The sequence below is a fragment of the Trichosurus vulpecula genome, chromosome 1, assembly GCF_011100635.1.
Source record: "Trichosurus vulpecula isolate mTriVul1 chromosome 1, mTriVul1.pri, whole genome shotgun sequence".
NCBI lineage: Eukaryota > Metazoa > Chordata > Mammalia > Diprotodontia > Phalangeridae > Trichosurus > Trichosurus vulpecula.
The window spans coordinates 83,655,163-83,677,176 of record NC_050573.1 but is presented as its reverse complement, the minus strand read 5'-3'; the positions used below and the strand labels follow the sequence as shown (position 1 = coordinate 83,677,176).

Sequence of the window (22,014 nt, the reverse complement as noted above, 5' to 3'; positions counted from 1 at the left end):
TGTCAAAAACTCTATAAGAGGGGAGAGGACAGCTTGAAGATTCTCTTTTCCTTTTCCGGTTGGAGCCAGCGACAGTTACAGCGACAGTTACAGCGACAGTTGGAGCCAGAGGCAGTTACAGAGGCAGTTACGACAGTTACGTCAGTTACAGCCACAGCCACAGCCATAGCTGAAGCAGGAGCTGCCAGTAGCAGAGCTAACCTACGGGAGAAAGCTGAACAAAGACTTCAGGCCATTACAGCGACAGTTGGAGCCAGAGGCAGTTACAGAGGCAGTTACGACAGTTACGTCAGTTACAGCCACAGCCACAGCCACAGACACAGCTGAAGCAGGAGCTGCCAGTAGCAGAGCTGACCTACGGGAGAAAGCTGAACAAAGACTTCAGGCCAGTGGGTAATCTTATTACCATAGAGGGGGAAACATGATTTTGCTTTACGCAATCATGCTTCTCTGTAGCCTCCTGGTTACTCTTTCAAGGCGTACTTATTGGGCCTGGAAGCTTTTGATCAATATATCAAAATGGGGTTGCTGGTTCATGGGTTGGTTACTGTGGAGCCTAAATAAATGTTTTGATTCTTCTGCCTTCTACTTTGAGAGTTTCTTATATCCGGCGATTCCGAACGTTTCAGACATGTTTATGATCCTATTTGAGATTATAAACTCTGCCCTCCTAATACACTAAGTCATGTGGAGCCCATTGGGGAGGAATTTGCTTAAAGAAAAAGCCTGCTTATGAGGCTTGCTTGCTTGAAGGCATTCACACCTTTTGGCAATTAGGCACTGATGCATGAGAGTTGTGATGCCTTCTGGCTATTCATATATCAGGAGGTTAGCATTTTGCTTCAGGGATCACTCATTGGAAGAACATTCATGTGATTTGGCCAGGAGAGACTCTGGGTAGCCATTAAGGAGCCCCTCGGCTTTAAAAACCCAGATATTGGTGCTTCTCTTTCTGATAACTATGTATATACTGCTTTGGTGAGACAGTTAGAAACCCTGACTGTTGATCTGTGCTAACTTCTCAGACATTTTTCCCCTGAACTAAGTGAATGATATATATGTTTAATTAAAGTAAGACTGGTGACCCCTTTAAAAGCTATTTTTCCTTTAAAAGCTGATCAAAGAACCTGGGCTAGCAGGCCATCCTGGGTATGCTAGGTTGCTTGCTTTTACACTAGGTCATAAATAAATTGCACAACAGTAGAAGTCTCATTTTAAGAAAGAACATCTTCAATGCACAGAGGCCTTTCAAACAGTCATTTTTATGTTTTAGCTGACAGCACAAAACAACGGTATTTTATTATTTTTGCCTTCAATTTTCAAGACAACACAAGAACTACTCCAAGAGAGGAGTGCTGCAGAGTGTGAAAAGAACACTGGACTCAGCATCAAGACCTGAATACCAACTCCAAGAAATATTCCTGGCTTTGATACTGTTGTACCAGAAGCGAGCGAGACACACCACAGAATATAAGTTTTAAGTGGAGAATTTATTAGCCGGCGGCCATTGGGGTACTGCACTGCAAATCAATGGCAATGTGTTGGGGTGATGGCTTGGCTTATATAGGATATGGGGGTACAGGGCAGAAAAACAGGAACAAAGGTCCTGGCTGATCAAAAGATTCAGTCAGGTTATCATACTAGTGGGATAATCTCATTTACATTCCTTGGTGGAGTCACGGAGCCCCAGGGATATCTGCTAGAAAGGGTCTGCCAGGTTATCCTTCAGTAGGATGGTCCTATCTATTGACTTTCCTTGGTGGAGTCATGGAGTCCCAGGGGGTTTGCTAAATGCCAAAGATATCTGAGTCCATTCTTTTCTGGGGGTGCTTGTCAGTAGCTAGGGGTTACTCAGGGGTTCCTAATTTTCCTTGTATTCTAATAAGGTTCTCACTCAGAAACTCCGAGAACTCACAATAGGTTTGAACTGCAACCAATTGGCCTACAGGTGGAAATTCAGCAGGCCTTCTAAAATTATACAAAAAGATTTTACAGAACATTTTTCAAAAGTTTTTTTTTCTTCTTAAAGCAAAATAACCTTTAAACATTTGGATTCATTCACAAATTAGTCCATAAACCTCCAGATTAACATACATAAATACATCTTTAGATGATACAGGCTTGAAAATCATACCCCTATATTTTTCAAGGTATTATAACAACTCAATTCTTTGTTATTACAGAATTTCTAGATATCACAAAATCCTTTAGTCAAAAAGATGTTGTAATGGACCCAATTAAATTAGCTTTTATTACAATGACAAAGTTTACCAGGACCTTTAAAAGCTTTGTCTATAGGAATCCCTCTACCCTGAAAACTTTCACAAGATTGAATATCTAAATGTCCTTGGTTCAGTTAACAACCTCAATTTCTTAATTAAGTACAATTCTTAATCTAACAACATCCAGATTATAAGAGAAATTATTCTCTAACAGCACAGGTAATGCGATGTTAACCAATTTGTATATAATAATAAACTTAGAAATAAGTACACCACAAGCAATTATCATGTATTTAAAACTTGAAACAGATTCCAATTAATTACCAGTCTAGTGATCATAACTGAGTTGGATAAGCAAATCAAATCTGATTCATAACCACTAGTGGTAACATTTTAATTTCTAAGGCCCAATACTCTCTGCATTGAAAAAGAAAAAGGTAGATGGTGGCTGGTAAGCAGGAACTAGTGTGAGCTCCGTACAGAGTCCCTCCAAAAACCTATAAAAAATGGCTCTGAACTAATTCTAGAACGGCAGAACCTAAAAACAGCAGAGGGAAGCAGGGCTCCAGTCCAGGACAGCCTGGATGGTCTCTGGGTGAGGTCTATCCCACACGGACCTGGGAGCTGAGAGCTGGGAACGGAGTGGAGCAGAACCCAGCCTGAACGGCGTGGACCATCCAGACCAGAAGCCGGGCGGAGCGGGCCCTAGCACCCTGAATCAGTGAGCTGCAGCAGTTACCAGACTCCTTAACCCACAAACACCAAAGACTGCGGAGAAAGTTAGTGGGAAAGCTGCGGGAGTAGAAGGAATTCGCGGTTCGGCTTCCAGCCCCGGGGGCAGCGGAGGTGGGGCAGCTACAGCTGTTGTTACTTCTGGCTCCAGGCCCACCTGGTGGGAGGAATTAAGAGGCGGATCAGAGCAGGAGTGCACAGCCTGCTGAAGATCTAAGCCCAGTCCAGGTTGGGGGTTGGGGAAGGAGCAGTGCTGGTGTGGCAGAGCTGGCACCTCCCCCCCAAACGTGGAACATAGAACTCTCTAGTCTACAAGCAGTCATAGCCCACTGAAAAACTCAAAGGTCAAGTTAGTTGGCTGGGAATATGGCCAGGCAGCGAAAACACACCCAGATTCAGTCTCAGACTTTGCATTCTTTCTTTGCTGACAAAGAAGAGCAAAACATACAGCCTAAAGAAGTCAATAAAGTGCAAGAGCCTACACCAACAGCCTTCAAGAAAAACATGAACTTGTCCCAGGCCATGGAAGAGCTCAAAAAGGATTTGGAAGAACAAGTTAGAGAAGTAGAGGAAAAATTGGGAAGAGAAATGAGAAGGATGCGAGAAAACCATGAAAAAAAAATCAATGACTTGCTAAAGGAGAACCAAAAAAAAAATATCGAAAAATACACCGAAGAAAACAACACCTTAAAAAATAGACTAACTCAAATGGCAAAAGAGCTCCAAAAAGCCAATGAGGAGAAGAATGCCTTGAAAGGCAGAATTACCCAAATGGAAAACGAGGTCCAAAAGACCACTGAAGAAAATACTACCGTAAAAATTAGATTGGAGCAAGTGGAAGCTAGTGATTTTATGAGAAATCAAGATATTATAATACAGAACCAAAGGAATGAAAAAATGGAAGACAATGTCAAATATCTCATTGGAAAAACCACTGACCTAGAAAATAGATCCAGGAGAGATAATTTAAAAATTATTGGACTACTTGAAAGCCATGATCAAAAAGAGAGCCTAGATATCATCTTTCAAGAAATTATCAAGGAGAACTGCCCTGATATTCTAGAGCCACAGGGCAAAATAGAAATTGAAAGAATCCATCGATCGCCTCCTCAAATAGATCCCAAAAAGAAATCTCCTAGGAATATTGTCGCCAAATTCCAGAGCTCCCAGATCAAGGAGAAAATACTGCAAGCAGCCAGAAAGAAACAATGAGTATTATGGAAACCCAATCAGAATAACCCAAGATCTGGCAGCCTCTACATTAAGAGATCAAAGGGCTTGGAATACGATATTCTGGAGGTCAGTGGAGCTAGGATTAAAACCTAGAATCACCTACCCAGCAAAACTGATTATCATGTTCCAAGGCAAAATATGGATTTTCAATAAAATAGAGGACTTTCAAGCTTTCTCAGTGAAAAGACCAGAACTGAATAGAAAATTTGACTTTCAAACACAAGAATCAAGAGGAGCATGAAAAGGCAATCAAGAAAAAGAACAAGAAAAAGAAATTGCAAGGGACTTACTAAAGGGGAACTGTTTTGTTGACATTCCTACATGGAAAGATGATGTGTATGATTCATGAGACCTCAGTATTAGGGTAGCTGAAGGGAATATGCATACATATATGTTTATGTATATATATGGGTGAATGTGTATGTATGTATGTATATATCTATGTGTGTATGTGTGTGTGTGTGTATATATATATATATATATATATATATATATATAGAGAGAGAGAGAGAGAGAGAGAGAGAGAGAGAGAGAGGGAGAGAGCGGACACAGGGTGAGTTGAAGATGAAGGGAAGATATCTAAAAGAAATAAAATCAAATTAAGGGATGAGAGAGGAACATACTGAGAGAGGGAGATAGGGAGAGATAGAATGGGATAGATTATCTCCCATAAAGGTGGCAAGAGGAAGCAGTTCTGTGGGAGGAGGGGAGAGGTCGGATGAGGGGGGAATGAGTGAACATTGCTCTCATCAGATTTGGCCTAAGGAGGGAATACCATACATACCCAATTGGGAATCTTACCCCACAGGAAAGAAGAGGGAAGATAAAAAAAAATGGGGGGATAATGGAGGGGAGGGCAGATGGGGGTGGAGGTAGTAAAAAAAAACACTTTGGAAAGGGGACAGGGTCAAAGGAGAAAATTCAATAAATGGGATGGGTTGGGAAGGAGCAAAATATAGTTAGTCTTTCACAACATGAGTATTGTGGAAGGGTTATTCATAATGATACACATGTGGCCTATGTTGAATTGCCTGACTTCTTAGGGAGGGTGGGTGGGAAGGGAAGAGGGGAGAGAATTTGGAACTCAAAGTTTTAAAAACAGATGTTCAAAAACAAAAAAAAAAAAAGTTTTTGCATGCAACAAGAAAATAAGATACACAGGCAATGGGGCGTAAAAATTTATCTTTCCCTACAAGAAAGGAAGGGAAAAGGGGATGGGAGGGGAGTGGGGTGACAGAGGGGAGCGCTGACTGGGGAACAGGGCAACCAGAATATATGCCATCTTGGAGTGGGGGGGAGGGTAGAAATGGGGAGAAAATTTGTAATCCAAACTCTTGTGAAAATCAATGCTGAAAACTAAATATGTTAAATAAATTTAAAAAAAAAGAAAAAGAAAAAGGTTACTGTTTATAAAACCACATTTTAACAAAATAGTTGATTTATAATGTGTGGGACGAGTGAAGACCTCTCATAAAAGGGAACAAATTAGATAAATAGAAATAAGTAGGATAGTGAGTCCCATTTCTCTTAGATATTTTCCTTTCTGTAAAGCCATTATCTCTACTCAGATGTTTTCCCCTCCACAAGCCTAGCTAGTGACCATAAGGCCCCCGAGGTTAAGAACAGGTCCTGTGTATTTACCTAATGGCGAGAGGCCTGAAAGAAAGAAGGGTTGAGGTGAATAAGTCAGCAACCATAAAATTCTCTGAGGATAAGGATAAGACACAGGATACTCACCCCCTGTACATTGACCCCAAGATAAGAGAACCTCCGTTTGGGGAAGAATGGATGAAAAGCCGAAAAGCCAGGTGCAATATAGATGTGCAAGATTAGTTAGGTATAAGAATGATGGGAGGCAAGGTGTAAGGATACTGGGGATATCCGCCATAGCCACAGATGTGAAGATGAGGTAACTAACAACTAATTCCTGTCTGTCACCGATAACCGAACTGTTTGTTCAATCGTCATTGTCATTGTTATTAAGACAGATTTACTACCTTGAGATTGATAGTAGAATGAAACAAGGATGGTGGGAAGTTTATGACTGTCACCTGCTTGTAAAAATAACCATACTGTTTGTTCCTTGCCATTGTCCCTGGGTAGATTTATCGCATCTAGATTGTACCCTCAAAGCTTACGTCTGCAAGCTGAGAGGAAGGAGGTTGGGAGGGGGAATTGCGGTTAGGGACCTATATAAACACCCCAATTTTCTGTGTCCAGCGCGCTCTGACACTGAGAGGACCCCCAGTCCTTTCAATGTCCGGGTTGCCCTTTCCTGCAGGATCGTAATAAATTTTCCTTTCTACTTTCACCTTGAGATGCCTCTGTTGTTAATTTTTGGATTCGTAAAATCCATCCCACACAATAACAAGAACAATTTCAACTGAACTTCCAGACAAAACTTGTAGGTAATAAATTCTTAGGTTACAGCAATTGTCCAACTTCTTAACCTAATGCAACTCTAACAAAATATTTTATATTATAAAAATGTAATGATGCCCTAAACATTATTATGTATGTAAAATTTGAACCACTCATTTCAGGCTAGGTAGATACATTTCTAAACCAAATGTGACAGTTTAAAATTACCAACTTTTCATCACATCCTTTAAAAGCATCCAATTCACAATATACATCAAACTCAAATTAAAATACAGTATAATTTTAGAAATACAGAAACAATAAATTTCAGATGACACCAATTGCATTTCCAGATACAATATAGGAATTGTTGGTCTTATTACTTCTGATATTATATATTAATATATAAATACGTGTATCACATATATTAATACATTAACATCTTAAATACATTTTATTTAGCTGTATATTCTTCAGCACCACTACCTCTGGCCCACGTATTAGGAACTTTTGCCTGGCCATGAATGAACTTATGAGAGAGAGGGAAACTTTTTGCACCCACTTTTTCCAAGCTTCATCTTATACAAAAATGCCTAAAAGGATTTTTTTTTCGGACTTCCAAGGAAGATAAGGTCCTTAAGAGCAGGAAAAAATCCCTTTTAGTTTTCTAAGGGCTCCTCCCTAGGTGGGGCCTGGCAGCCCCTTGAGGGCAAGGAGCCTACCCTTCCAAGCACTAACTAACCAGCCCTATTTCTTTACAAGTTTCCTTTTAGCTTCAGCTCTGATAATCTTTCAATGTGGAGGGTGGGGGAAGGGTGAGGCCAAGGAGCACATGGCAGCCAAGAGGAGCACATGGACTCCTGACTAGACAGGTAGTCTCAAGCTGCTACTCTACAACCCCCCTAAATTCCTTATACAGGTTTTCTATCTCTCTCTTTCACAAATTTACCTTTAAACTTTACCACAAGGACGGGCTACTAAGCTACCCAGGGGTACAGGACTGACTGTCAGTCTGTGAATTTCCATCCCTCTCCTCCTTTTGCCTGTCAGGGAGGGCAATTTAAGTTTTTCCCTACAGTTCTCCTGCATTCTCTTCTAATCTGATCTGGGAGGAGAGGAGTTTGATTTAACTGCTCTAACTTTTACTGCAGCCCTAGTGAAAGGATCTCAATGATTGTAATTCAAGTAAACTTCACCCCCTTGCTCACTCCCAAAAACCTCTTTTGTACTTGAATTGAAGGGAATCAGGGACTAAGACAAGTGCGAGAGTCCCACTGAAAACTTTAATGGAGATTTTAGCCAGAAGGCATTCATTGGGAGGAGATGTTTCAGCAAGAGTGAGCTCCTGGAATGACTTTACAATTTCAGGAGTTCTTTCTTCCCAAATTCAACTAACCAATTTCCAAACTTTTTAACAATTTAAAACCCAGAATTTGCCAAAATTTTAACCCATTCCCTGTAGTTTCACATTGGCCAAACGGGAGCCACAAGGAAGGGAGTCTTTGTTTTCCTAGTTGCAGCCTGAAATCCCTAGCTGCCTATGTTTCAGATTTTTTTTTTAAAAATGACGTTTCACAATTTTGATATAGACACACAAACAGAGACAAACTCAAAATGTAGCAAAATTCACAGTGTGGATCGAATTGAAGGCTAAGCAGGTCCCCTCAGAGGAAAGATTTCCTCCTCAAAGATTATGACCTCCAACCTCTCTCACACCTCAACACAAAACAGAGAACCATTAGCATGAGTTAATTGGAGGCTAAACAGGTCCCCTCAGAGGAAAGAAGATAAACCAGGTTTCCTCTTCAAGGAAAACACCCCCAATCTTCCCACACCCCAAACAGACCCGGTAGCATGGGTTAACTGAGGCTAAGCAGGTCCCCTCAGAGGAAAGAAAATAAACCAGGTTCCCTCTTCAAGGAAAACACCCCAATCTTCCCATACCCCAACACAAAATAGATAACCAATAGCATGAGTTAATTGGGGCTAAGCAGGTCCCCTCAGAGGAAAGAAAATAAACCAGGTTTCCTCTTCAAGGAAAACACCCCAATCTTCCCACACCCCAATAGGAAGGGTGGCGTCCCAGCCCCCCTAGCTCTGTACCACAGCCTCGTCAGGGTTTATGATGATAACACAGACCCAAACGGCTAAAACCAAACCAGAAACCAAACCAGAAAAACCTTACTTCTAGAGGTCTGAAAACCAGAATTCTCTGTAGCCTGAAAAGGGACAGGTCAGCAAAGAGCCCATTCTCCAAGACCATCACTCCACATCAGAGTCCTAGGAAAAGAAATCCCCAGGAGCCGGCCCTCTGAAGTGAGAGAAGGTGGATCGGGGGCAGACACTCCCTGTTGAGGTCCGAAATTCTGTGTGTGTCTCCAGGGCGGTAACACGTAATACTGTGTCATCTCGCTGGGGCCTCCAAAATGTTGTACCAGAAGCGAGCGAGACACACCACAGAATATAAGTTTTAAGTGGAGAATTTATTAGCCGGCGGCCATTGGGGTACTGCACTGCAAATCAATGGCAATGTGTTGGGGTGATGGCTTGGCTTATATAGGATATGGGGGTACAGGGCAGAAAAACAGGAACAAAGGTCCTGGCTGATCAAAAGATTCAGTCAGGTTATCATACTAGTGGGATAATCTCATTTACATTCCTTGGTGGAGTCACGGAGCCCCAGGGATATCTGCTAGAAAGGGTCTGCCAGGTTATCCTTCAGTGGGATGGTCCTATCTATTGACATTCCTTGGTGGAGTCATGGAGTCCCAGGGGGTTTGCTAAATGCCAAAGATATCTGAGTCCATTCTTTCTGGGGGTGCTTGTCAGTAGCTAGGGGTTACTCAGGGGTTCCTAATTTTCCTTGTATTACAATACTTACTAGCCAGAACTAAATTATACATTAAGGCCTTTACCACTCTGAGAGCTCCAGAGTGCTATGATTCAATTCAATACAATAAGCATTTAAATGTATGGAGATTTACCAAGGTTAACTAAATTCTTCCCACATTTATTATATTCCCTGGATTACTCTGAGGTACACTCACAGTGCTACTAAATAAAGACTGAAATAATCAGTGAAGGCTTGCCTGTATTTGCTATATTCACATTGTTTTATGTGTGAAATGAAGGGGCTGGACCAGGTGACCTCTAAAGTGCCATAAATCAGATTCCATGAATCAATTAATTTGCTTGTAATAATAACATTAACAGACATTTCTAGAGTGCTTTAAGGTTTGCCAAACACCTTACATAACCTTATATCATGGGATCCTCACAAAAGCCTTGTTTAGTAAGTACTAATGGTAATAATGCTCCCATGTGAAGAATGATGAAAGAGGGTCAGAGAAATCCCATGGTTATAGAACTAGCACATCTCACAGGTGGGACCTGAACCTGGGTCTTTTCTGCCTGCAAGTCCAACTCTCTCCACCACCTCATGCTGCTTCTTTCATGGTGAGTAGAGTGAGCTCTGACAACATTTTCAGTCAGTATGGCTCAAGTTTTTCTATTACTATAAATTTTTTTGTGTGAACTCCCTGATAGGTTTTAAGATGAGAGGCCTAACAGTTTTTCCACAGTGCTGACCTTTATAGGGTTTCTGTCTAGCGTGAGTTGTCTGGTGCTGAATAAGGTTTGAGCTCCGACTGAAGACTTTCCCACACTGAACACACCCATAGAGTTTCTCTCCTGTATGGATTCTCTGATGCTGAATAAGGTGTGAGCTCTGACTGAAGGCTTTGCCACATTCATTACATTTATAGAGTTTCTCTCCAGTACTGTGAGTTCTCTGATGCTGAGTAAGTCATGAATTCAAGCAAAAAGTTTTACCACATTCTTCACAACCATAAGGTTTCTCTCCAGTATGAATTCTCTGATGTTGAGCAAGATGTGAACTACAAATGAAGCCTTTCCCACATTCGCTACATTCATAGGGTTTCTCTCCAGTATGAATTCTCTGGTGTAGAATAAGGTGTGAGCTCTGACTGAAGGCTTTGCCACATTCCTCACATCCATAGGGTTTCTCACCTGTATGGATCCTTTGATGCTGGGTAAGATGGGAGCTCGAACTGAAGCCTTTCCCACATTCATGACATCTATAAGGTTTCTCTCCTGTATGGATCCTCTGGTGCTGAGCAAGATGTGAGCTGCAATTAAAGCCTTTTCCACAGTCATTACATTCATAGGGTTTCTCTCCAGTGTGAGTTCTCAGATGCTGAATAAGGTTTGAGTTCCTACTGAAGCCTTTGGAACATTTATTACATTTATAAGGTTTTTCTCCAGTGTGAGTTCTCTGATGTCTAAGGAGCTGTGAGCTATGACCAAAGTTTTTCCCACATTTATCACATACATAAGGTTTTTCTCCAGTATGAATTTTCTGATGTTGGATAAGATCAGAGTTGTATATAAAGCTTTTCCCACAGGAATCACATCTATAGGTTCTGTCTTGTATAATATTGCTTTTCTGTATAACAAAGTTTAATTTCTCTCAAATTCCTTACATTCTTGGGGCTGTTCTCCTATAGGAGGGCTTTTGTGAGTCATTCTCACCTTCCAATCTCTCTTCCGGGAAAAGGATTTCTTTGAAATCTCTATACAGTTTCTCTGTCTCTGTAGCTGTCTCTCAGATTCCCAATCTTCTCCAAAATCAGGTTCCTGAAGAACATTCCCTAGGAAAATTCCTAAGATTGTTTCATGGGATTGTTCATCTTCTAAAATTTCCTCTTTTTCATTAGACTGTTTATTCTCAGTCTTTATTTCAGAATCTAAAATATTAAAACAGAAAAGAAAAATTAACAGAAACATTATCACTGAAATTAATTCCTAACTAGATGGTTTTAATAACCACTCATGAGGAGCATAACCTAGAAAATAATAATATTATTATTTCTACTCCACTATGAAAAGGAGCAGCTCACACCAGAAGTAGGTGAGCTATGACAAGGTTAGTTAGGCGAGGGAGTGAGATGTTTGACCAAATGAACACAGTGCTAGAAAAGGTGAAAATGAGGAGAAAAAAGAATGAAGATGATGATAAGGACAGAGACAGAAACTTTCTGGAAGAGAGAAAGGGTGCTATGGTGTATATCAGGATGGAGAGTGGATTGAAGGGGTAGGTGTATAGGATTCAGTAAAGTAGTGAGAAGAATGGCTGTGTAGGTAGATTAAACTGCTTAAAGCAAAGCAGTTCTTGAAGGTGGAACATGGAGTAAGATTCCAAAAGCAAGGAAAAGCATACGTCTCTAGGCCAGGCTCAAGGGTACTCACATCACTAGGCTATTAAGGAATATTCCAATAGAAGTTATGTGAGGAGAACCATAGAGACAGCAGTCCTTTTCTTTCCTCCCAATATCCTTTTCCAGATATTCCTGATAACTACCTTTTCTGTGGCACAATCTCTAAGAATCATGCCAGAATCACAGAATCTCAAAGGTACAAAGGAGCTCAGAAGCTGTCTATGCTAACTCATTCCAGAACCTGTTCTGCAACATCTCCAACAAGCATTCATACAGCCTCCACTTGAAAATCTCCAGTGGAAAGGAACTAACTGCCTCCTGAGGCAGCCTATTCCACTTCTGGGTTACTCTAATAGTTAAGAAGCTTTTCCAGAAATTAAGCTTAAATCTGCTGTCCTTCCTTCTGGTCTCTAGATTTGTTCAGTCAAAGGGCTGCACCTGAGGTCCTACGGGGCCACATGTGGCCTCAAGGCTGCAGGTTCCACATCCATGGTCTAATCCAACTCCCCCATTTTACAGATGAGCAAACTGAGACTAGAGAGGTAAAGGGGCTTGGCCAAGTTCACCGAGAGAGTAAAGAGCAGAATCAGGATTCAAATCCAGGCCCTCTGACTCCAAATCCAATGACCTTTCCTCTAATGATGAGCCCTTCAGGGCCACTCCCTCCATATACCCCAAATTCCCTAATCTCAGTCCCTTACTCTTTTCACTACAAATCATAAGCCCACAAAATGTTATTCCTGCTGAGATGAAGGTAGCACTGCAGTGGTATGGAAAGAACACTGGCATAAACTTGTAAGACCTGAGTTCAAATTTTAGCTCTGCTACATTTCTGAAGGTTAGCCTCTCTGAGTCTCAGTTTCCTCATCCATAAAATGGCGTTAATAACCCCTCCCTACCTCTCCTTACAGGAGTGTTATGAAGAACTCAATCTTATGTGAACATGAGTTATTGTTATGAGTACAGTTATGTCTCTCTACATCTAGCAAATATCCCAGAGATCAGTTTAATTGCTTATCTTTGTCCAAGACACCTTGGATGATACATTTCACCATCAGCTCATATTTAAAATGGCAATGAGATGCTTGTTTATCATCCTCCCATACCCTCTCCCATCAAATTCTGAATAGCTACTTTGTTCAGTGAATGAGTTACCAAATCCTGTCGGCTCTCTCAAAAACATCACCTTCATCTACCCCTTTCCCTCTGGCATTTCCTCCAGCAATAATTCTGAAAACTCATATGTCTCTTAAGAAATATCAAATCACTGTGTGTATCATCTTTCTGAATTATTATGACCCATTTTATGAGATCATACATCTTTCTAACCAGCTGTGTCCACAGTGATTTCTGGAATAACCCTTCCCCAGTTATGGCTGGCTTTAATCCACTCCTTCTCACAGATACCTATAGTGGCATTTCATTGCCCAACATCTTGACTCTGATTCCTAGCCCTATCCTGGGGTCCCCTGGACATTCTCATTTCCCTCATTCTTTCCTTCATGCCTGTCTGCTTTCTGCTGCCTCAAGCACTGCTATCCAAAGCTATTTCAGTACAGTGACCCTTGTTCTCATTTAAAACCCTCTTCTACAGCAAAGCCCTCTGCCTAAGGTTAATGTAGATACTATAGATCCCGGTACCTATTCTCTACCTGAGTTAAAGCCTTTTGGGGTATCTTGGTCCTCAGTTCCTTGTAGATCCAGGACCCATGGTTCTTCCCCTCGCTCCAGCTGGGAGATCAGCTCAGGTTTAGGGACTGGGAATTCTGCTCATAGGCAAAGAAAGAAGATATGATGGTTTATTCTGAGAATTCAAAACTACCTTAGGGCTCAATGCTGACCCCTATGCATGTAGAAAGTATGCAGGAAGGTAAGGAATATCCAGAGAGGCCAAACTAGAAGGCAGATGGGAATGGGTAGGGCTCTGAAGGGAACATCCTCCAGAGAGGTAAACAGGAACTAAAATACTTAAGTACAAGAGTTGAGGAACTTAGCCCAGGACAATTTATTTATCTGGTCCCTCCCTCATAGGACCACACAAATGAAGAAAAAAACAACCTCTCATTAAAAGGGCGGTTATCACTGAAAACCTAGGATAATTTACATAGAACATGGTGGAATCTCCTATAGGAAATCAGAGAGTGGGGAAGGGTCTGCCTTTGAGAGACCTAAGGAAATTGTCCATTTATCTCTTTGCTGGGATCAGATCAGTCACCTGAGGACACAGAAGAGGAATAACTTATCTCTGGGTCCAAAAGAGATGAGAAAGCTCTTATCCATGAGGCATAGCTCATCAAAGCACTTCAGAAGTCCCAGAAATATAACCTAAGAGGAGGGCGGAAGGCTGTTGGGGGAAGAAGGAAGATTTTGAAGCAAGTCCTTACTCAATAATGTCATATTCCCATTATTCTCCAGCATCACGTTCCTGTAGAGGTCCTTCTGGCAAGAGTTCAGATGTTTCCATTCCTTCCTCGTGAAATACACAGCCACATCCTCGAAGGTCAGGGCCTCCTGAAATAGTAAACTCTGTTGCTCCAAGGATAATCTCACTCCTCCATCCTTCGGTGAAAATCAGCAGAGTTGGTAACCTCTGGAAAGGGATGGTACAAGGGGAAGCAGAGCAGTGTGCTGATAAATGATATTTATTTTCACTAAACAGATTTAGACTTATAAGGCTAGCACTTCATTCTCACTAGATATTATACTGAGAATTTGGGTAGGTACCACCATGTGTCTGAATTTGAATATACAGTCTAAACTAAAGTGAGACAATAATCTAGCTGTCTAATTTATGTTTTCATAGATCATAGATTTAGAGCTAGAAAGGGCCTCAGAATTCCAATCCCCTCATTTTACAGGAGAAGAAACTGAGAAACTGAAGAATTAAATGTATTGCCCAAGGCCATATGTGTCTGAGAACAGGATTTGAACCTAGGTCCAAGTGCTCTGTCAGTTAGTCAATCAACAAGTATTTATTAAGCCCATACTATGCCTACCCCTGTTCTAAATGCTGAGGCCCTTCACATCCTAATGAGAAATTCACATCCTAATGAGGAAGACAACTTACAAACAACTACATACAAACAAGATCATCGTTCAATCATTTTTCAGTCACGTCCAAAACTTCATGACTGCATTTGGAGTTTTCTTGGCAAAGATACTGGAGTGGCTCATCATTTCCTTCTGCAGCTCATTTTACAGATAAGGAAACTGAGTCAAACAGGGTTAATGACTTGCCCAATGTCACACAGCTAGAAAGTGTCTGAGGCCAGATTTGAACTCATGAAGATGAGTCTTTCTGATTGTAGGCCGTGTGCTCTATTTACTTCACTACCTAGCTGCCCCAACAAACAAGACAGATACAATGTAGATTGAAGGCAGTTTCAGAAAGGGGACAGGGAAAGGTCTTTTGTAGAAGAAAGTAGGATTTGCGCTGAGACCAGAAGGAAGCTGGAGGAGCCAGGAGGCATGATGAGGGACAGACAGTGAAAAGGTACAAGTGTCCTGTGCAAGGAACAGCAAGGCCAGTGTTGTTGGACTGTAGAACACATGGAAGGGAGTAGAGTTTAAGACTAGCGAGGTGGGAAGGGGCCAGGCTGTGAAAGGCACAAGATTCCAAACAAAGGGGTTCAAATCTGATCCTGAGGTAAAAGGGGATTGCTAGAGATCTATGAAAAGAACAGTAAGCTTATCAGATGTGTACTTCAGTAGCTGAGTGGATGGAGAGAACAAGCAGAAGGTTATTACTTCGATAGTCCCAGGACTGGGGTGATAAGGACTTGCACTAGGGTGGCAGCCGCATCAGAGGACAGAAGAAGTTGTAAATGAGAGATGTGAAGGTTAGAAATGACAGGACTTGGCCACAGATTGGATATGTGGGAGGTGGGAAATGAGAGTGTCTACGGGACATCCAGTTCAAAACAGGAGAGTGGAAGTCAGGAGAGAGGTTAGGACTAGATAAATAGAATTGTATGTCTGCATACAGATGACAATTGACCCCATGCGAGCTGAGGAGATCACTAGCAAGAAAACTCTAACTAAACAGTGTGATATAACATGGCACCCTGGAGAGACTGATCATGTACTCAAAGAATTACAGATTTAGATAGACTGCAGATTTTGTTTGAAAACATTTTGAAAAGAAAAAATTGCCTCTTTATTAGCACATTACTCCATTCTGAAAGATAACCAAAAAATTATACTTTGAACAATAATTCAGTGAAGGAAGGAAACTGAATGGACAAGCTGAGGATCAGCATCTGAATTAAACTAGCATTGTCAATGAGAATAAAAGCAATGCAAATAAGGCCACATTCTCCAAGATAACATTGTGAAAAGTTGTAGAAACACAAGCACACTAATGCACTGCTAGTGAATTGGTGTTAAAACAATCTGGAATTATGCAAAAACAGTGACTGAATTAAATTATTTCTAGTCAGAGATTCCATTAGTAGGCATATACCCCAACGATGTCAATGACACAAAAAATGCCTCATATATGTCTCTGATTAGGGAGTTAAAGAGTTTGTGGATTTGAGAACTTGAAAACTATACATCAAAATGTTGTGCATAATTTTTGAAAGTCTAAAGGAAAAAGTCAGAAAGAGGAGAAGCAGCATGGAATGTGGCAAATGACTTGTCTCTAGCTCCACACCTCCAAACTCCTTTCTCAGCCAAAGATAGGAAGGTGGCTATGTCCTTAGAAAGATTTAACATGTATTCTTCTGTCAGAATACTAGAGAGAATAATTCCCTCAATTCTTACTTTCACAGTTTCAGACTGTTGAATCTGACCTATCTTTTTCTTGTATTCAGCAAAGATTTCCAAGATTCTCTTATGATTTCTTGCTATAAAATCTGGTCTTCATTTTTACTTGATTTAGGTGGAAAGTGATCTTATACTAAGAGCTTTCATAAGTTCCTTCCCAATTTTTCTTGACTCAGAGCAGGCATTCTTAATTTTTGTCTGTGTCATGGACCCCTTTGGCAGTCTGGTGAAGGCCATGGACACCCGCAGAATAATATATTTAAAGGCATAAAATAAAAACACATGATTGCAAAGGAAATCAATTGTATCAAAAAAGAACTATCAAAAAAATTTTTTAAAGAGAGAGCATGAACAGAAAGGCTGTTTTATTAAGTGCCTACTTTGTACATAACATTGTGCTCAGCACTAAGGGAGACAGGAAAATAAGGACCCTGGTCTCCAGACAGTATTCAATTCAACAAGCATTTATGAAATATCCATTACGTACAAGGTCCTGTGTTCTGTGCTGGGGATACAAAGACAAGATGAAATCGTCCTGACTTCAAGGAATTTATATTCCACTAAATACATTCTGGCAAATGCCAGCTCACCAACTTGTACTCTTTAGCATCAGATCTTTAATCATCCATACCTTAAATATTGCTCATTTACTTGTACAGAAAAACTGCTTATATTTTATACCTAGGGTCATGGATGGTAACAAGTCCAACTCCCATATTTGCAGATGAGGAAACTGAGGCCCAGAGAGATTAAATAACTTGCCCAAGGCCACAAAAGTAGCATAAATCTGAGAGCCAGGATGTGAATCTAAATTCAGGGATCACAGGATCATGGATTTAGAGCTGGAAGGGGCTCAGAGTTCACTGAGTCCAGCTCCCTCAGTTTACTGATGAGGAAACTAAAGTCCAGGGAGATTAAATGTTTTGTCCAGCTATTAAGAGTCTGAGGGAGGAAGATGGCGTCTGGAAAGCAGGGACTAGCGTGAGCTCCCCACTGAGTTCCTTCAAAAACCTATAAAAAATGGCTCTGAACCAGTTCTAGAACTGCAGAACCCACAAAACAGCAGAGAGAAGCAGGGCTCCAGCCCGGGACAGCCTGGATGGTCTCTGGGTGAGGTCTATCCCACACGGACCTGGGAGCAGAGTGGAGCGGAGCAGAGCAGAGCCCAGCGTGAGCAGCACGGACCAACCAGACCAGAAGCCAGGTGGAGCGTGCCCTAGTGCCCTGAATCAGTGAGCTGCAGCAGTTACCAGACTTCTAAACCCACAAACACCAAAGACAACAGAGAAGGTTAGCGGGAAAAGCTGCGGGAGTGGAAGGAGGGAGTAGAAGGAGATCCAGGGTTTGGCTACAGCCCCAGGGCAGCAGAGGTGGGGCAGCTACAGAATTACAGCTGCAGTTGCTTCCGGCCCAGGTCTAAGGAACCACAGCTGGGTTGTCCTAGATCCTCATACCCATCTGGGGATATAGGGTCTTTCAGTGTGATTCTAATGGCTCCTAACTGCCTGGGCTTTGAGTTAAAGGTATAAGATCTCCTGGAACAGGGCCAGGACCAGGGGGTCTTAATTCTTTTTCATGACATGCATCCCTTTGACAGTCTGGTGAGGTCTACAGACCCCTTCTCAAAACAATAATCTTAAACATATAAAACAAAATACACAGCATTATAAATGAAACCAATTACAATGAAATAGTTATCAAAAGTTTTTTTAAAAACAAGCTCATAGAGCCAAAGTTAAGAACCTTTGGGCTCCTTTACTAACATGGCTGAGGACAGATACAGTCATCCAAAGGAGGTGGTTACACTATGAAGAGATTAGGCTTCTACCAGTTGATTTGTATGGTCTCTAGACCTATCAGAGGAGGAGAATTGTGAATGGGAAGGCCCAGGAAACTAAACAGATATTAACATGAACTCTCTCATCTAAGCAGAGGGGCCCAGGCTCCTGGAAATATGGATATGGCAGCTCAAAGCCCTGTATGGTGTTTCCTATGTAGAAAAGCTTCAGGCTTGGGTAAAAATGAGGTCATATTAGGGTAGCAGGAATGGGACCTCAGAAATGGCAGCTCACCTGACACCTGACTGTCATTGGGAAAACAGCTGCCGTTGCCTGGTCTCCTGGGCTCATTCCTTCGGGGTGAAAGGCAGGCACCTGGGGAGCAGGCAGAGCTGAGGGAAGACATAACAATTATGAGTGAGGCTAGCCCCTAGTCTGAGGCTTCCCTACTAATGCATCTTGGGGCTGCCTGCTCCCTTCAAAGTTCTTCACAACCTGGTCCCAACCCATCTTTCCAACATCTTTAGACTCTCCCTTAGCCTGTACTTTTTCATTCAGCTAAACTAGCCTTCTGTTTCTCACTTAGGAAACTCCATCTTCTATCTCTGCCTTTGTACAATGTGGTACTAGAAAATCAGTTATTGCTAAGGAGACCCCTGAGAAAACCCCAGTTTGCAAAATAAAGAATGGACTCAGACCTTTTGGCATTTAGCAAATGTCCCTGGGGCTCCATGACTCCACCAAGGAATGTCAATAAGATTATCCCACTTAATGATAACCTGTCAAAATCCTTGATCTGTCCCAGTGCCACCCCCCACCCAGTGACCTGGCCTTAAGTTCCAAGAGATAATTAACCTCTGTACCCTGTCTTTTCTATATAAACTGCTTCTTTACCCCAACCCGGGGCCATTGTGATTTGGGTAGAACCCCGAATGGTTGCTGGCTAATAAATTCATCATTTAAAACTTATACTCTGTGGCGTGTCTTACTCGCTTTTGGTATAACATTTTGGAGGCCCCAGCGAGATAAGGTGGTATTTCATGTTACTGCCCTGGAGACACACACAGGATTTCAGACCTCAGGAGAGAGTCTCTGCCCCCAATCCACCTTCTCACTTCAGAGGGCCGGCTCCTGGGGATTTCTTTTCCTAGGACTCTGATGTGGGGTGATGGTCTCGGAGAATGGGCTCTTTGTTGACTTGTCCCTTTTCAGCCTATGGAGAATTCTGGTTTTCAGACCTCTAGAGGTAAGGTTTCTGTTCTGGGCTAGCCTTCTGGTCTCTGTCAACACTACAACCTGGACACAGGGATGTGTGCAGAGTGGGGGGAAGCATGGGATGCCTCTTCTCCCTGTTGGGGTGTGGGAAGATTGGGGGCCTTTCTCCCTAAGCAGGAAATCTGGTTTATTTTTCTTTCCTCTGAGGGGACTCTGCTTAGCCTGCAATTTCACCCACACTGTTGGTTTTCTCTTCTGTATTTGGGTGTGAGAGGGATTGGGGGCCTTTCTCCCTGAGGAGGAAATCTGGTTTATTTTCTTTCCTCTGAGGGGACTTGGTTTAGCCTTCAATTTTTGACCCACACTGTTGGTTTTCTGTTCTGTATGTTTTGAATTTGTCTATGTCCGTGTGTCTGTGTCCAAAAAATGTGAAATGTCTATATTTTGGTAAAAAAAAAAAGAAAAAAATTTTGAAACGCAGGCAGCCAGAGATTTCAGGCTGCAAATAGAGAAACAAACTCTTTTCCTCGTGATTCCTTGGCTGGTCAACTTGGAATTACGAAGGAAATAGGGCTAAAATTTCGGGAAATTCTGGCTTTTAATTGTTAAAAAGTTTGTAAACTGGTTAGTTGAATTTTGGGAGAAAGAACTCCTGAAACTGTAAATTCATTCCAGGAGCTTACTCTTGGTGAAACACCTCCTTCCAATGAACGCCTTCTGGCTAAAAACCTCTCTTTATCTGTAAATACAGAGTCTGGTAAAAGGTTTTCAGTTGGACCTCATGTTTGTCTTTGTCCCCAAAGTTAGGAGGGAATCTTCCTCCTTAGATTTAAGTGCAAAAGGTTTTTAAGGAGCGAGCAAAAGGTGAAGTTTGCTTGAATTACAATCATTGAGATCTTTCACTATTGTTGTCCTGTCTTTGACCGAGCCAGGGCTGCAGTAAAAGTTAGAGCAGTTAAAACAAACTACTCTCCTCCCAGATCAGATTAGAAGAGAATGCAGGAGAACTGTAGGGAAAACTTAAATTACCCTTCCCCACCGGGCAAAAGGAGAAGGACAGAAATTCACAGACTGACAGTCAGTCCTGTGCCCCAGGTACCTTTGTAGCCCATCCTTTTTGGCTAGCCAGGAGTCCATGTGCTACTCTTAGCTGCCATGTGCTCCTGGGCACACCCTTCCCCCATCCTTCACATTGAAAGACTATGGGGAGCTGAAGCTAAAAGAAACTTGTAACCTGATTGGGAAATAGGGCTGATTAGTCAGTGCTTGGAAAGGTAGGCTCCTTTGCCCTCAAGGGGCTGCCAGGCCCCACCTAGGGAGGAGCGCTTAGAAAACTGAAAGGGATTTTTCCCTTTATCAGAGGGAGCAGGCTGAAGGGGAAACAGAAATATTTTAGCTTGGTATAAAGAATGAGTGAGGGAGTTGCAAACCCATGTGCTCTTAAGGACCACTCCCTCTTATCTTTCTTAAGAGTCCAAAAGTCTTTTTTGAAGAGAAGTGCCCGTGATGAGGGTTTGGGGTGAGAGGTGCTCGACACCCCAAAGTACCGACACACCGGGTTCTGCCAAAAGAATTCGACTCAAGCTGTCTCAGCCAAGGGAAAAGATACAGTTTATTAAGAGTTAGCCAAATAGGCCTGCCCCAAGACATCCCACCCCTTGCAATGCCTGTAAGGAAAGCGGGCCTGAGCTAGATTGGATCTGACCACCTTCAAGGAGGCAAGATGGAGATTATATACACAAAGGTTGTGGGAGGGATTGAGGGGTGGTGTGGGGTGACCAGAGGAGGGATCTAGGGAGGGACTTAAGGAGGAGTCTAAGGAGGAGCTTGGAGGGACTGGGATGAGGTCAGACTCCAGGGTGGGGGAAATAGCTGAAGGCTATATGGAAATGACAGACCATAAATGGCTAGGGTTACAGAGCTAGGGTATAGATATTTTGATCAGGATTAAGGATGGGAAACTGGATTAAGGGTGGGAAATAGCTGGGCAATAGAGGACTGGGCAAGGTAGGCATTTGGGCTTAATGGTTATAGCCTCAGGCCAAGGCTAGATCAAGTGGGAAGATTCAAGGAGAGTTCAAGGCTTCAAGGGGTTCCCAGAGACTGTGCCCTCATCACCCGCACCCCTTCCACCTCAAAAATCCTTTTAGGCATTTTGTTAATTGCCAGTATGCATAAGATGAAGCTTGGAGAAAGAGGAGTGCAAATAGTTTTTCTTTTCTTTTATAAGTTCATTCATGGCCAGGCAAATATTCCTAATACTTGCGCCAAAGGTAGTGGGTGCTAAAGAATATACAGCTAAATAAATAAAGTGTATTAAAGATATTAATGTATTAATATGTTATGCATGTATTTATATATTAATGTATTAATATAGAAGTAACAGGATCAACAATTCCTACATGTGATAATCTGGAAATGCAATTGATGTCATCTGAAATTTGTTTCTGTATTTCTAAAATTATATTG

General features: G+C 41.9%; 1 protein-coding gene and 1 long non-coding RNA gene across 2 annotated transcripts in view; both read right to left on the bottom strand.

Moving 5' to 3' along the window:
* Positions 1-22,014, bottom strand: part of LOC118833748 (zinc finger protein 850-like) — a 54,249-nt gene that overhangs the window by 8,584 nt on the left and 23,651 nt on the right. Inside the window, 1 exon segment of the mRNA XM_036741143.1 lies at positions 10,346-10,849. Coding sequence (XP_036597038.1) covers positions 10,346-10,849 — 504 coding nt within the window.
* LOC118833593 lies at positions 11,048-14,351 on the bottom strand. The gene is made up of 3 exons (XR_005009324.1): positions 14,170-14,351; positions 13,438-13,551; positions 11,048-11,314 (listed from the first exon to the last, which is right to left on the bottom strand). It is a non-coding gene; the product is annotated as an uncharacterized LOC118833593 (long non-coding RNA).